Here is a 15,639-nt window from a genome sequence, read left to right on the forward strand (position 1 = left end):
AAGGACTACGTTGTTAGCATGCTGTATATGTGGTGGAGAATTGAGTGATAAAGAGTGACAAATGGTGACTGATATCCATGATGATGGATGAAACCAATAACTAGTAGATTTTAGAACACAACAAAAGAAGACAATTAAGTTGGGGAGAGGGGAATGATGGCACACAGAGGGAAAGAAGGACTCCAGATGGTTTTGCCCTAACCTTTGCTCCTCACAAGGGAGATGGCAGCAAAAGATTGAAGAATTCTCAAGAGGCACCATGATGTAGTGGAAAGAATGCAAGCTTTAGTGTCAAAAGACCCAGATTCTTAACTCAGCTCAGTTGCTTACTGTCTTCATTAGCTTATCTTAGATAGATTACTTGACACTCTGGGCCTTAGTTTTCTCAAATGCAAAATGAGACAGTAGAACAAGATAACCTCTAGGCTCAGTTTTTCAGCTTTGCCTCTAGTTATCCAGTGAACAGTTCCTGAAGAGTCAGCAAGATACAGTGGATAGAAAGTCAGCTTTAGATTTAAGAAGCACTAGGTTCTAATCCCATCTCAGACTAACTGTGTAACCATGAATAAATTGCACAACTTTTCTCAACCTCAGTGTACTCATCTGTAAAAGAAGACTAAACTTGATGTCCTCTAAGGTCCTTTCTAGGTATATGCCCCTTGTGGAAAAACTGTCCAAACTATGTATGAAGTTGGAAAGAACTAAATACACAATAGAAAGCTAGAGAGAATTTTAAAAAGCTTTCCATTCTCTTCCCTAACCCTCAATTAATAATTAATAAACATTTATTAAGTAAAATGTATACAGAACAAATTATATGCAGTATTAATAGGAATCACTCATCCTGCACATAATTTGCTTTGTATATACTTGCTTACATGACATCTCCCTCATTACATTGTAAGCTCCTTGAATGCATAGTCTGTATTTTGCCTCTTTTTGTATCTCCAGGTTTAGCACAGTATCTGGTGCTTAGAAAATATTTACTGATTGATTTATTGATTGTTTCTAAACACAATGGAGAACAGTCAATGAAAACTAGGACTTGGGAAAGAAGGAAGATGTTAAGAAAAGGACTCTCCAGAAGCCCACATATTCCAGAATGTACATGACTCTAAAGGTGTTCATGCACCTCTATTTTGGGTCTCTACTTTGCTTTCCTTCCTTTAATAAAGTTTCCTCTGTAATAGTGCACACCATTTACACAAGAGGCTTTCTCAATCCCCTTACAGGTAGCATGTACACATTTGCTCCAGTTTTATGATTCCAGGATAGAAGCCAGAAGAAGTGAGATCACCCAGCATGAACCTGGGCTGTTTTTTTCATAAAAGTCTCAAACACAAGAGCTGCATATTAAAATAGCAATTAGTCCTTCAATAAGGATATACAAACAAGCCTCTGTGTGTATGAGAGTGTGAGTGCATGTGTTTGTCCCATAGCTTAATCAGGCTTAAATATCCTAGAAAGTGCATTTCTGAGCACGTACACTTTGAGGCCAATGGGGCTAAGCAGCCAGTAGGATAATTGAGTCTTGTTTATTGAAATCTACAGCATGAAGCGGCTTATGGAGCATCATTTTCTATAGGGAAGGGGTGGAGAAGCCTTGCATTCATCCAAATGAACTTAGGCTATTAACAAGATGGCTAAAACGTGCTAATGTGTATCTCAGAGAGAGAACAAATATAGAAAACTAAGAAAAGATAGATGTACCTGCAAAAATAACCATTCCAAAGCACCAGCTGGTGTTTCTCAATACACAGCCTCTCAGAATTATCTTCTCATTGTTGAGTGGGTATTTGTTATCTTTCCAAGAGAGATCTCCTGTGAATTTATCCAATTTGTTGTTAGGAGGCTCACAGGCAACAATCCCTGAAAAATAAAAAGCAAACCTTTTATGACTCACTTCAAATGTTCTTTATCAGTGCTATCTTTTGTTACCACACTATCTCTAACGTATAATGCCATTTTCTTTCTAAGTCACCAGTATTCCATTTATAGAATTGTACCAGCGTGAAAAGAGTGCTCATTTTGGAGAGAAGAGACCTTGGGTTCAAATCCCAGCACAGACACTTATTGGCAGTCATTGAACCTTCCTGGTCCTTGGTGACCAGATGGACAAAAGACCCCTCAGGACTTTTCCAGTTAGGATTCTAGCCACAAAGAACATTCATTTAATGAAACTTTAGTAAGCACTATCCAGACTAGAGATCTAAACTTAGAGATATATCCCTTGCCTATCAAGCCATTAAAAATTGAGTACAAAAAAGAAAATATATATATATATATATGTATATGTATATCTTTTAACTTTGTAATTTAAAGGATGTGATCATAGACTCATGTAGAGTTGGAAGAGATATTTTAGGTCAATAGTCCAACTCCTCCTCCTCCTCATTTTTATAGATAAGAAAACTAAGATGTAAAGAGGTCAGATGTCTTGCTCAAAGTCATACAGGTAACAAAGGGCACAGGCATAATTTACAACCCAAACCCAGGTCATCTGTCTACAAATACAATGTCTTTTTTGGGGGGGAAGGCAATAGGGTATCTGAAGCCACATTTGAACTGATGTCTCCAATCACTGTCCTAATGTCATTCTTTCATACCAAACTACACTGCTTCTCCATAATGGCATGGTTTAACTCTTGCATTCAGAATATGTTCAGATCTATGATTTCACTAATGTGGAGAACTTATAATGAAGGACCTCCCTTTCTCAAAGAAAATTAATACTTACTCTGCATTTTAGAGTCTTATAGAGTTGCCATGGGCACTTAAAGATTAAGTCACTTGCCCAGGGTTACACAGCCAGAAATGTATCTGGATTTGAACTGGACTCCGGGAATGACTTCCTGTCCAAAACTCCTCATGACAAAAGACTATTCTGTGATTTTTCAGGCTTTTATCCTCCAATACCATGCTTCCATTTTCACAATAGTTCACATTTCAAGGATCCCATGCTGAAACCATTCAAATAGTTTGTAGCATCATGTTCACCAATGTTATCACAGCACAAAATTGCTTCAGGATACCAGTCAGAATGCATAAAATTGACTCTTCTTTACACTACCATGTTTCTAAACCGGGAAAACTTGAGGCTTATTTACAACATATGGATAAGAATATCTGGAGATGTCTTTCAGATATAGGGCTAGTTTTTCATATCTTAACTAGATCATAGATCTGATAATGAACTTTTTTTTTAAGATGTCATGCAGTGTCCCTCAAATTTAATAAGACAGATTTGCTTATCCTTTAAGCACCTGAATATAAAGATATATATATTTATTCTATTAAACAATAGCACATGAAAACTGAAGTGAAGTTTATTTTTAGCTAGTTGGAAACAGAAAAAATCTACCTGTGTGGGCTCTTTTCTAATGTAAGGACCACCAGTTAGATTAACATAAATATGCATTGAAACAATTGGAATCAAGTGAAAGGAAAAATAGGATGGGAAACATGGAGAAACAGAAAGCAGAGGCAAAATTATGTTGTAATGAATGAAGCATATCCTCTTTGGTTGAAGCACTCAAAATTCAAGGTCAAAAGCCTTTAAAAGGGGTTCCTAGAGAACCTCTTCCCAACACAACAAAACCCAGAAACTTTCTGATGTTAGGATTAATGGATTCAGGAGAATAGAAAGAACAGTTTGAAACCTTGAAGGGGGGGGGGAAGGGGGAACTGGGAATGTAGAACTGAGAAAGAAAGGTGGATAGTGGATCTTCAGGCTTAGTGTGGGGAGATTGAGTCTGGATTAGCCAACAGGAAAGCTGGGCCTCAAGCCAAGCAGCCTCCTGATCTTAATTTGGTCTCCCAAGTAGATTTCCCTGAAGGAAAGTGATATTTCCCATCACAAGCTATTAAACTGGTTTGTTGGTTCAGATGCCTCTTGTGATAGTTGCCTGTGGGCACGAACTCAATATTCAGACTCACTGAGGCCAGTATTTAGAGAGGTAAAGCTCAACTTTGAGCTTTATAGATGACCTTGACCCTGCTTACCCAAGGTCATTACTACCAAGGGGATGTTCACAGGCTCACATCTTGGGTAACTCATTGAAAATTTTCAAGATAGTTTTTGCTAAAAGACAGCAAGCAATGGGCAGGAGGATAGATGAAAAGCTGGTACCAATGAAGTTTTCCTATTAAGGAAAACTGTGCCCCAATAGTTTTAATCATGTGTCTATAGTTCCATAATGACAACAGAACAGGGCAATTCAGGGCTAACTTAAACTGGACCACAGTGCAGATAATTATGCTGGGAAGGCAGAATCTTCTATCCAAGATTCCAGGATTTGTCCACCTCCACCACCTCCCCCAAAAAAAGTCTAATAATTCTCATTCCTGTCTTTGGTACAATTCACTTTTTTTTTTTTTTTTTGCCTAGAAACGGTAAAAATGGGAGTCACTGACAAAACTTATGAATTAGCAGTATAGTTGACAGTTCCTCTTAAAGCTTTTTCATTTCTCTGACCCAAGCCCCAATTTCTCAGGCTTCAAATTTGGTCATAAAAAATGTGCTTTGGGCAAAAACAACATGATACAGAGCCTCTGCCAACAGGAATATAAAAAACAGGCTCATTTGATCATTTTTATTGTCGCAAGCAAACTCTGACATGGAAGAGAATACAGCCGTGAACACGTCCCCTTGCTCCTCCAGGCCCTGGAGGCCAATCCACTTTTGGCCGTTCCCCAAGGGTGTGGTTCTAGGGAAGGACAACAAGGCAGGGTAGGCCAAGGAAGACTGCTTTAATTCAGAGAAGTCCTTGTAAGCCAAATCATCCCTCCTTAAGAGAATCAGTGGGATTCCAGAGGATCAGTTCAAAATAAAATGTCACTTAAGGAGGACAAGTGCAAGGAGAGAAAGATTTAAGTTCTATAATCAAATCTGAACCTCTTCCTTATTGATGAAACAGTATGATTGATCCTATTGTTTGCTAATTCTGCCATCACTAGACACCAGTTTATTAATTTTGGTAGGAGGGAGAAAGGAAGGAAGGAAGGGAGGAAGGAAAGGAATGAAGGAAGGAGGAATGAAGGAGGGAGGAATGAGGGAAGAAAGGAAGGAAGAAAGGAAGAAAGATGGAAGAAGACAAGTTTTCTGAGCATTGCTAAAAGGCAAATTAGAAAATATCAGAGAACTAAAGGGAGAAAATGTTCTCTTCTTTCCTTAAGCTCCCACTACTAGTAGGTGAACCTCTTATTGTAGTTCAACACTCTTTCTATGGCAAAAGGGATAATTTCAGAGAAACCTGAAGATATTTGTATTAATAGATACAATGAAGTGAGTAGAACCAGAACTATTATTTTAAAAATCATTGTAAAAAAGTAACACTTTTGAAAGGTGTACCTCTGATTAATACAATAAGCAACCATGATTCCAGAAAGTTGGTGATAAAGTATGATGTTCTGTTGTCTCTAAATTATAGTCGTTCTCTGGGAGCAGGTTTCTTGGGTTGCTTCTGGAGGCAGCCTTAGTTTCAGTTCAGTTCAATAATCCCAAATGCAGCCAGGAGTTAAAGTACAGATCCTCTATTGTGTCCGTCAAAATCCTGAATCTTTTCCTGGGGCCCGGTTGGCTTTAGTAGAGATCTATCTCTCTCCTTGGTTACCTGATGAGCTCTTGTCAAAATGTCTCCAGCCAGCTTCAATCTCTAGCTCCCTCCGAATCCAAAGCCTCCAGCCAGCATGAAGGTAGACGTGCGAATGAATCAGTCTTTGCCTCCAAAGAGTATGGGATTGTGGGTTTCCCAGAATTCCATCGTAGTTGTGAATCTGACCAAAAGTCCATGAGCAGGCTTTTCCTTTAGACTTGTGAATCTCCCCACTGAAATCCTGGCTCTTCAAATTTCCTCGAGCTTCCCTGAAATTCTTCCCTTGACTCAATCCAGCCTCTGATTCCTGGCTCCTTATATCCTCCCACAGAATGGGCTTGTGGGAGCTCGTTAAAAGTATGCTCTCTCATGTGTGGACCAATGAGCAAACTCCTTTAAAGGTATAAATTCCTTTAAAGGTATGAACTAAGTGAATAAGTACCTTATAAGAATCCTAACAATAAAGTATGTTTCATATATATATATATATATATATATATATATATATACCTCTAGAAAGAAAGATGAATGATGAAAAGATTCAAGCAGAAAGAAACCAATTTTGTGCAGTAATTACTACACAAATTTGTTTTGCCTGACTATCCATATTTTTAAAATGGGAAAGAAAAAAGAGAGAAAATTAATACCTAAAAAGGTTAAATAAGAATTATATGAATCTACCCCAACTTTCAATTTCCTCACTTATCCTGTCTCCCTCCCTTTCTGGCAGCAATGGGAGATGTGAGTGAACCTGAATTAGAGCGAGTAGGCCAGCAGAGTCATACAATTTTATACAAACTTTTAGAGCCAAAAAAAGTGGAAAAAAAAAGTAAATCTTAAATTGCATCAAACAATTCTAAACATATAAAAATGTTTAGAAGGTGAAGAGCACTCTCTTGGGTATCTCTCTGTCACTGAAGGAGTTTAAAGGAAAAGGATGGAGAAATATAATGGGAAATTTGATGATTGAGAAGGCAATACAATCTAAGATCTACCTTTTCTTCACTGAAAATGTATTAGCAAGAAAAACATTATGTTTGATTACCCTTAAAACACTGTAACCTTTGGTTCCTTAAACTCTTTAACTCCTGTAACCTCTACCTCTACTGCACTTTAGCCAGCAACCAGGGTGGTCATATCTAGATGGTACCTGTAAGGGCCCTTTAAATGGGCGGCACCACAGTGCAACAGGAGATTGAGTGCCCCAGGAAGTATTCTCTGTGGATATAGGACTTCCCTGTGGGTGGGATCTTGGCCATATTGAGATAGCTTCTTAATGGGTAACGCCTCTCTCACTGGTTGGATGTGTGTGTGACTTCACAGACCCTTTATAAGCCCACTGCAGACAGCAGTCGCTCTCTTTAACCTGGCCCCCTAACCTGGGTAGCCAAGCCAAGTGGATGGATAGCCCAGAGAGGTAAGGAGTTTGGTAATAAACACGTGGGTCTTCAGACCAGGTGTTCACTAGGGAACTGACAAGTCAGAGCATTATGTGAGTAGGTATAATAAAGGCTTTTAAGAGTATACGTGGCTGTTCTTGAGTGCGCTACTGGTTATTAAACTATAGATTCAAGAGATCGTGGCCAGAGACCTTTGAAGGCCTCAGAGGAGGCGAGCCGGGTAAAGTTGACACTGCAAAGGTCAGTGGTCAAAGGTACTCTGTTGGGACTAGGACAGACTAGTAATTGTAACTGCCAGGAGGGCATGTTACAGGTACCATCTTTCAAAGTTATTCCGTTAATAAATTCCCAATGCTAAAATTCCTCTCTCTAACCCTAATCTACTCTCCTTCTTCCTCTCTCTCACTCCTTTATTTTTCCCAGGCGTGTTTTGCACTGTCAACATGACCTTCAGTCTCTTGGTCACTCTCTTTTTCCATTTGGTCCAGGTCCAATCTCATTTTCCTCTCTACCTAGCTTGACTCAACTATTTCAAGAATGTTCTCTTCTATACCCTTTAATCCCTTGCTCCATTAATATCCCACTGTTCCTACTCTGCTAATCTTCAATTCTAAATAACTCCTACCAAAAGACTCCTCCTCCTCCCATAATCTTATCTGGACAAACCCATTAGAGAAAATTGTGAAACTATCATCTCACTCATTCACATGCCAATCATCTCAGTATCACAGATGTGCATTTGGAAGGAACCTCGGAGGCCATCTAGACCAGTGTCTTCACTTTAGAGATGAAGAAACAGGTTGAAAGAAGCTATGACATACTCAACATTACAGTAAATTCAGTGCCATATCTTGTTTATTCTACATCAGCAATATCCCTCATCCATCAATTCAATGCAATAAACATTTAGTGAGGTCCTTCTATATTCAAGGCTCTGAAAGGGCTTCTGGGGATCAAACTGTACCAGTCCATATTACAATGCTCAGTTTCACTTCTGCCTTTACATATTTCTGCCCTTCTCTGTGTCCACCTCTTGGGATCCTTACTTTTCTTTGAAGTCCAAGTCAAATACTGCCTCGGACATGCGTACTTTCTTGATTCATGCCCTCTAGCTGATAGTGCCATTCCAAAAAAAAAAATCGACTTATTTTTATTTTATACAGCTTAAAGAGTGGTTTACCTGACGTCAAATAAGCAGATTGTGTCAGCATGTCATACAAATGATTTATGTATCTCTATATCCAGTTTAAGCTCTTCCTTGAGATCCAGCTTCTTTAAGCTCTTCCTTGAGATCCAGCTTCCTCTAGGACACCTCATACTAAGCCCATAGATATTTCAAATTTGACATGATCAAAACATAACTCATTTTATTTCCTCCAAACTTCCCCCCTTTTCTATTACTTTCAAGGATACCACTCTCTTCTCAGTCATCTAGACTCACAAGTTCAATGTTGAACTGAACTCCTCATTCTCTCATACTCCACATATTCAATCTCTCACCAAATCTCAACCTTTTTGCCTTTACAATCTTTCTCATAAATGATTCCTTCTTTTAGTCTACACAGTGTAAACCCTCATAACATCTCACCTAGACTATTGCCACAGCCTTCCAGTTGGTCTCCCTGCTTCAATCCAATCTCCTCTCAGCTGCCAAAGTATCTTTCTAATTCTTAGTATGTCTGATCATTTCTGATCTTGGTCTATGAGCTTCAGTGGTGCCTTATTGACTCAGGACCAAATGTAAACTCTGTTTCCTCATGATCTGGTCTCTTTCTACCTTTATTGTCTTCTTGCCATTATTTCACTCTACACTCTTTGTAATTTATCAGTAATAGTCTACTAAAATTTCTTGAACAAGGCACTCCATTTTTAGCCTCCATGTTTTTTGTTTTTGTCCTGGTTCTCACATCTGAAATGTTCTGCAACACCCCTCTTCCCATCTTCACCTCATAGCTTTGCTACTTCCTTCATCTCAAAGCCTACCTCCTAAAAGAGGCCTTTTCTAGTACCTTCCACCCTTCGGTAATGCTTTTCTCTCCCATTTTACATTACCTTCTATCTCTCTTTGTCTCCCTGTCTCTCTCTTTCCTACAAAAATTATTTTTTGAAGTCTCCCATTCCCCTTCCCATTTGCTGGTAGTATTACCCCTTCAAAAAAAGATTAACTTTATTTTATTTTATAATCTTTAATATGCAATAGAGAGTTAGACAGACAGTTAGATGATAGATAGATAATAGTTTCTGCAAGCTTCTTGGGGGCAAGGAATATTTCATTTTTGTCTTTAAGTCCTCAGTAATTAGCACAGTACCTGAAACATAGATATCTAATAAATGCTTGTAAATTGCCTAATTGTCATCCTTGTGCCTGAAATGGATCCCCCTATCTATTCAAGTCTTTCCTTTCCTTCAAGATTCGTGTCATTGTTATTTTCTCCATGACTTCCTCATTATACTTCTGACAATCATTCTGTCTTTCTCTGTCTTTCTCTCTTTCTCCCTCTCTCTTTCCCTCCCTCCTTCCCCCTTTCTCTTTCCCTTCTTCCCCCACATACAAATAGAAAGATAGATAAACTGACTGATTGATTGATTGATATTATCTTCTTCATTAGACTGTAAACTCATTAAGGAGAAAAACTGCTTTTTAATCTTATGTCTTTGTGTCTAAACAAAGTACCTATTACATAGAGATACATGCTGACTGAGTGAGTAGTAACTGATATCTGAATCAAACCTTTACTTTGTTCTGAAGCCAGTTTTCTATCTATAAACAACCACCTATCTCCCTTTTGCATTTCATAGATGCTTAATAAGAATTTGTCACTGGATTTTTTAAATGGGCAATAATTAAACTGAAATGGATGATTTCACCAGATGTCTTTGGGGAGAAGCTGGATGACCATTTATGAGCAACATGAGAGGGGATTTTTGGTCAAGCAGAGGTAGAATTAACTGGCTTTTGCTGTTTCATACAACTTTGATATTCTTTGACACATAAGGAAGGCAGTAGGAAAGGAGCTAGTTCCTCCTTCACACTAATTTCCCTCTTAGAAAAACAGAGGTGAAATCTTAAGAAAATATCAGTTCAAAGCTGATTTATAAAAAGGCCTGCAAAGATTTATATAAATTGATGCTGAGCAAAAGAAGCAGAACCAGGAATACATTGTGCACAATAACAGCAAGAATGTAGGATAATCAACTATTTAAGATTTGATTCTTCTCAGTATTTCAATGAACCAAAGCAATTCCAATAGACTTTGGACAGAAAATGCCATCTACAAATAAAGAAAGAACTAAGGAGATTTAATATAAGTCAACATATACTGTATTCATTTCTTTTTTCTGTTTTTTTTTTTTGTTTGTTTGTTTTTTTATCTCTCCCACGGTATTTCCCTTTTGCTGTTATTTTTTCTCTCCCAACATAATTCATAAAATAATGTGTATTAAAAACAAATAAATAAATTTATTATTATTATTATTATTATTATAAGGAAAGAAGGAAGGAAGGGAGGGAGGGAGGGAGAGGGAGGAATGAAGGAGGGAAGAGAAGAGAAAGGGAGGAAGAGAAAAGGAGGAAGAGAGGGAGGGAAAGAGAGATAAAGAAAGGGAAGAAGAAGGGAAGAAAGAAGGAGAAAAAAAACAAAAAAAAGATTATCTTGATTAGATTATGAAAAGATGGTGATTGACAAGTAAAGAGATCACCAAATGCCACTGAGTTTTTTCTTCTTTTTCTGAAACATATTTTAAACCTCTGTTTCCACTGGGTATGTTTTATTCTTTAGAAAAAAATCACAAAATGTAGGAAAATTCTTGAAATGAACACTCAATCTTTTGCTGGTACAAAATTCAATACTAACAGTTATATAAAATATGTAAACTTGTCACAAGTTGCAAAAAACAGATCTCAGTTTGTCAAGAAAAAGACAAATATTTTTTAAAAACTACACTAAACACAAGTAAACAAGAGATATGTTACCCTTTCTTTAAGAAGAGAAAATGGCATATAATTATCAAATGAGAGGTATTTTTGGTGGTTTTTCCCTCATAGAATGAGCCACAGGGGCATTGTAGAGAGCTGACCTCAAAACTTAAAAAAACTTGGGCTCCTCTGATCTCTATTTTCTGTGTGATCCTAAGCAAGTCATTTAACTTTCCAGCACTGGGGGCCAGAAGGGTCAAACACCTGGCCTGTGGACCACCCACAATACTGCCTAGTGTGGCTCAAGCCAGATTTAAATGTAGCTCTTCCTTGATTTTAATGCATTGATGTATTAATTTTTAAAAGAAATATATAACTATGTGTGGTTTTCTAAGTCAATATGTGGCCCACAGTTATCCTTTATATACTATTTAGTAGCCCCCATATATTACAGTTAATTCCATTGCTCTAGAACTCTCAGATACTAGAGATTGCAAAGAAGTTGTCAGTTAAAAGGAAAAGGAAAACAGTAGACATAATGAGATGATCAACAGAAGTAAAAAGGAAAGGAAAAGGAATCCAGGAGTCAGAGAATGGTAACGAGCCTATTTTAAACACTATTATGTGTCAGGAACTGTGGATACAAAGACAGAGCAAAAAGAATCCCTCCCCTCAAGGAGCTTACAATTTAATGGGAGAAACAACATACATGAATCAAAACACACAATGCAGAGCAGAGGGATGGCAAGAGCTGCTGATAAATGAATAGAAATACAACATGTTGGTACAAACATAGAATAGGGGAGAATGAGACATCAGGATAATCCTAGAACGAACATAAAAATTAAAGATATATTGTTTATTAAGATGCTCATGAAAAACATGTTTAAGCCATAACAATCATTCTTAGTGCAATATATGAATATTGAGTCAATTAGTTCTAGACAATCAGGTAGTTCAGTGATAGAGTGTTGGATCTTGAGTCAGGAATATAGAGTCAAATCTGGCCACATTTATTAACTTTGTGACCCTGGATAAGAAATTAATCTCATTCATGTGATCCTGGGTAAATCATTTAATCTCATTCAGCCACATTTAAATCATCTATCCATAAGAAGAAGACAATAATAGCACCTACTTAGAGCACAGCTATCTAATTGCTGAAAGAATAGTATTAAATATTTATAAAGTGCTTTGTTAACTTTTTTGTTATTGTTTTTGAGACATACAGTTATACTTTTTCTTCATGATCCCATTTTCAGGGCTTTCTTGGCAAAGATACTGGAATGGTCTGTCATTTCCTTCTCCAGTCCATTTTACAAATGAGGAAACTAAGGCAAACAGGGTTAAATGACTTGCCTAGGGTCACACAGATAGTTAGCATCTCAGGTAATATTTGAATTGAGATCCTCTTGACTCCAGCCCCAACACTCCATCCACAGCACCATTCAACTGTCCAGTCAACCTTGAAATATTCTATAAAAGGTAGCTATTATTCTTATTTTTCCAATTAAGCACTTACTAGTAGTGGAAAGAACTGGAAAGGCCTCAAGAAAACAGTGGTATTACTTTTCTTAAGACCCTATTATTTTTGTTATTTGAAAGAAGCAGCCTTATCTAGCTGACTACAAGTCAGAATTTTGGAAGTCAAGATACACAACTCATGAACTGGCAATGTGCAAACTGTGATGACTACATTAGCACCCTGGATACCTTAGAATAAGCTGGAGTCAGGATAAGCAAAAGGCTTTATTCTTGGTCTTTAGCAGTAGAAGTCAAGGAATGGACGTGTAGGATCTCCCCGACCTCACCTCTTCGTCTTCCACCCCAAAGTGACCCTGGCTAGTCTCACTCCACCTCCTAGTCCCTCCCACAATTCTCTGTATACATCAAACAATTGGGCCAGCACAGGATAGTGGGAAGAGCCATTTTCCAAGCATATTCTTATAGAGTACTGTCCAATCGGTAAATAGCCTCAAATGCTCGATTGTCCAACCTCAGAGCATTGAATCAAGAGTTTCAATCCTTTACACAAACCAAACTACTTAGGATCAAAATGGAATCCAAACAAAGGGGGCTCACCCAAACTTTGCAATATCAGTCTAATTCCCAAATGAGAATGGTTGTAGCACAGAATCCTTAAACTATCCTGCTAGGAAATGTCCCTCTCTCCCTCCTATATTAAGTTCTTCCAGTCCTTGAAAATATCTAACTGCTATATAGCAATCATTTGTGCCACTAAATGACTACCCCATGGGTATGAATGTTTGCAAGGACAAACTGAGACAGAAAGAGAGCAAATACCTCTGATAAATCCTATAAATTGTAAACTCCTTTATGGTAGGGACTATCTTTTCACCTTTTTGGCATTCCCAGAACTTAGTGCTTAGCATATTTTAAGTACATTTCAAGGTTGACTGGACAGTTGAATGGTACTGTGGATGAAGTGTTGGGCCTGGAGTCAAGAGGATCTCAATTCATTTTTACTGACTAACACAGTAGGCACTTAATTCATGCTTGTTGACTTCCTACCATGGACATGTAAGGAGTTACAACAAGATCAATGTATTTTCATCTTGGAAAAAAAAATCAAAATTAATCAAGAAAGGAAAATTTTGCTCAATCCTCAACTTCTCTCTTCTTCTTTGGAAAAAGTCACTTTTCATCATGGGTTTTACCACCTCCTTCTCTTTTTCCTCCTCCTTCTTCTTTGCTCCTCCTTTCTCTTCTTCTTCTTTCTTCTTCGTCTTCTTCCTTCTTCTTCTTCTTCTTCTTCTTCTTCTTCTTCTTCTTCTTCTTCTTCTTCTTCTTCTTCTTCTTCTTCTTCTTCTTCTTCTTCTTCTTCTTCTTCTTCTTCTTCTTCTTCTTCTTCTTCTTCTTCTTCTTCTTCTTCTTCTTCTTCTTCTTCTTCTTTTCTTCTTCTTCTTCTTACCAGTTTGGAAAGAAGAAAAGCCTTCAGATACATTGATGCGGATTCATCTTTTGTATCTCCTCTCTCACTTTCCCTGCTTAACTAGGAGTTTCAATACATCCCACCCAGAAGAATAGAATGGATTATATGGTTTTCAGAACTAACTACCTATTCATTTACATTTAGAGTTGAAAGATATCATCTAGTTTAAATTCCTGATCCTCATCTTACAGATAAGAAAACTAAAGAGTTGGAAGATTTCCCAGGTTGCACTAGTGAATGGCAAAGCCAAGATGAGAATCTGGGTTCTGTGACTCTAAATCTAGCATTCTCTCCATTACACCATATTGTTTCTTCTAAAATAAATAACAATGCCAGCCAGAACCACATTCATGCAAGTACCTTTGTTCAGTAAATCATTTTTTTCTATATGTGTGTGTTTTTTCTCTCTTTTCTGTGCATGCATCTTCTCTGCCTGATTTCAGTATGTGTGAGTCACTGGTAAAAGTTACTAAAGCTAGAGAAAAAAAAATTTTTAAAGAACTCTCTGTCCCAGCTAGCTCCCATTTTAATGAATAATGATTTATCCAAAGGTTTTTTTTTTTCTCTCCCAGTATGAGGAAAGGTGAAAAAAAGAGGAAAATAATTTATTAATTGAAAAACAGCTGATTTAAAACTCTTATTTGCAGATTTGTATTTGACTTAAAACATCTTCAATATGAATAATATATTCTAAACTCAAATCTTCCTACAATATTTCATGGTAGTACAAGGGTCATAGAATCTATCACTGGAAAGGTTCTCAGAGGTTATATTGTTCAATTCCCTCCTTTGATAAAGAAAGAAATTGAGGCCCAGAGAAACCGATTATTTGCTCATGTACACTACTGAGTCAGGATTAGAACTTAGGTCCTATGCACCAGGTTCTAGGCTCTTTCTATTGTACTACATTGTCTTAACTATTTTTAGAAGTTATGTCAGTGGGATAATAATTTCTGGGAGATCTTGTTGTTGTTTAGTCATTTCCATCAAGTCCAATTTTTCATGACTCATTTGGCATTTTCTTGACAAGATACTTGAGTGATTTGCTATTTTTTTCTCCAGTGTATTTTACAGAAAAGGAAACTGAGGTAGTTAAGTGACTTCCCTAGGGCTACATAGTTATGTGTCTGAGACCAGATTTGAACTCAAGAGGTTAAGTCTTTAAAACTCCTGGCCTGTCACTCTATTGACTTTGCCACCTAGATGACCTTCAGAAAGTCCCATGAACTTTGCTGGCTTTACTGTGATATATATATATATATATACATATATATATACATATATATATATATATATATATATATATATATATTTTTTTTTTTTTTTCCTATTTTCTATTATTCCTTTTTCTAGCCTAGAAAAGTTTTGATAGACTTACTACAAGTCTGGCTATAAGTGATTGATTTTTTTTCTTCTGCAACAAATCACAAAGACCAACTAAGTCATCAGAAGGTTGTTCACTTTGTCCATGGAAGAAATACCATATATCCCTGAAATGCCAAAGTTAACTATTTTTTCACTCTTTGCTTAATTAAACTTGTATTATTGCTCGAAAAGAAATATTTGCAAAAGCAAATACTTGTTTCTGAGTACAATCTGCCCAGACACACTATTGCCAAAATTAAGACACCAAATTCACAAGGCTTGGAGAACACCTATAATAGCAGCATGTTTCAATAGGATAAATATGTCCAGTGTTCCTAATATTTTATACTAGCATAAAAAAGCATTTAAAAATAGCATTTAAAAGAAGGCACTTTCTCTCATAGTTCCAAT

At 37.1% G+C, this 15,639-nt stretch overlaps 1 protein-coding gene across 7 annotated transcripts in view; it reads right to left on the bottom strand.

The window, feature by feature from the left end:
* ATP8B4 (ATPase phospholipid transporting 8B4 (putative)) overlaps positions 1 to 15,639 on the bottom strand; it is a 318,510-nt gene that overhangs the window by 121,049 nt on the left and 181,822 nt on the right. For all 7 annotated transcript variants that reach the window (XM_074294471.1, XM_074294469.1, XM_074294470.1 and 4 more), the window contains one exon: positions 1,711 to 1,869. In XM_074294471.1, coding sequence (XP_074150572.1) covers positions 1,711 to 1,869 — 159 coding nt within the window. The remainder of the gene's footprint in view (positions 1 to 1,710; positions 1,870 to 15,639) is intronic.

This window comes from Sminthopsis crassicaudata, chromosome 2 (assembly GCF_048593235.1).
Source record: "Sminthopsis crassicaudata isolate SCR6 chromosome 2, ASM4859323v1, whole genome shotgun sequence".
NCBI classification, from domain to species: domain Eukaryota; kingdom Metazoa; phylum Chordata; class Mammalia; order Dasyuromorphia; family Dasyuridae; genus Sminthopsis; species Sminthopsis crassicaudata.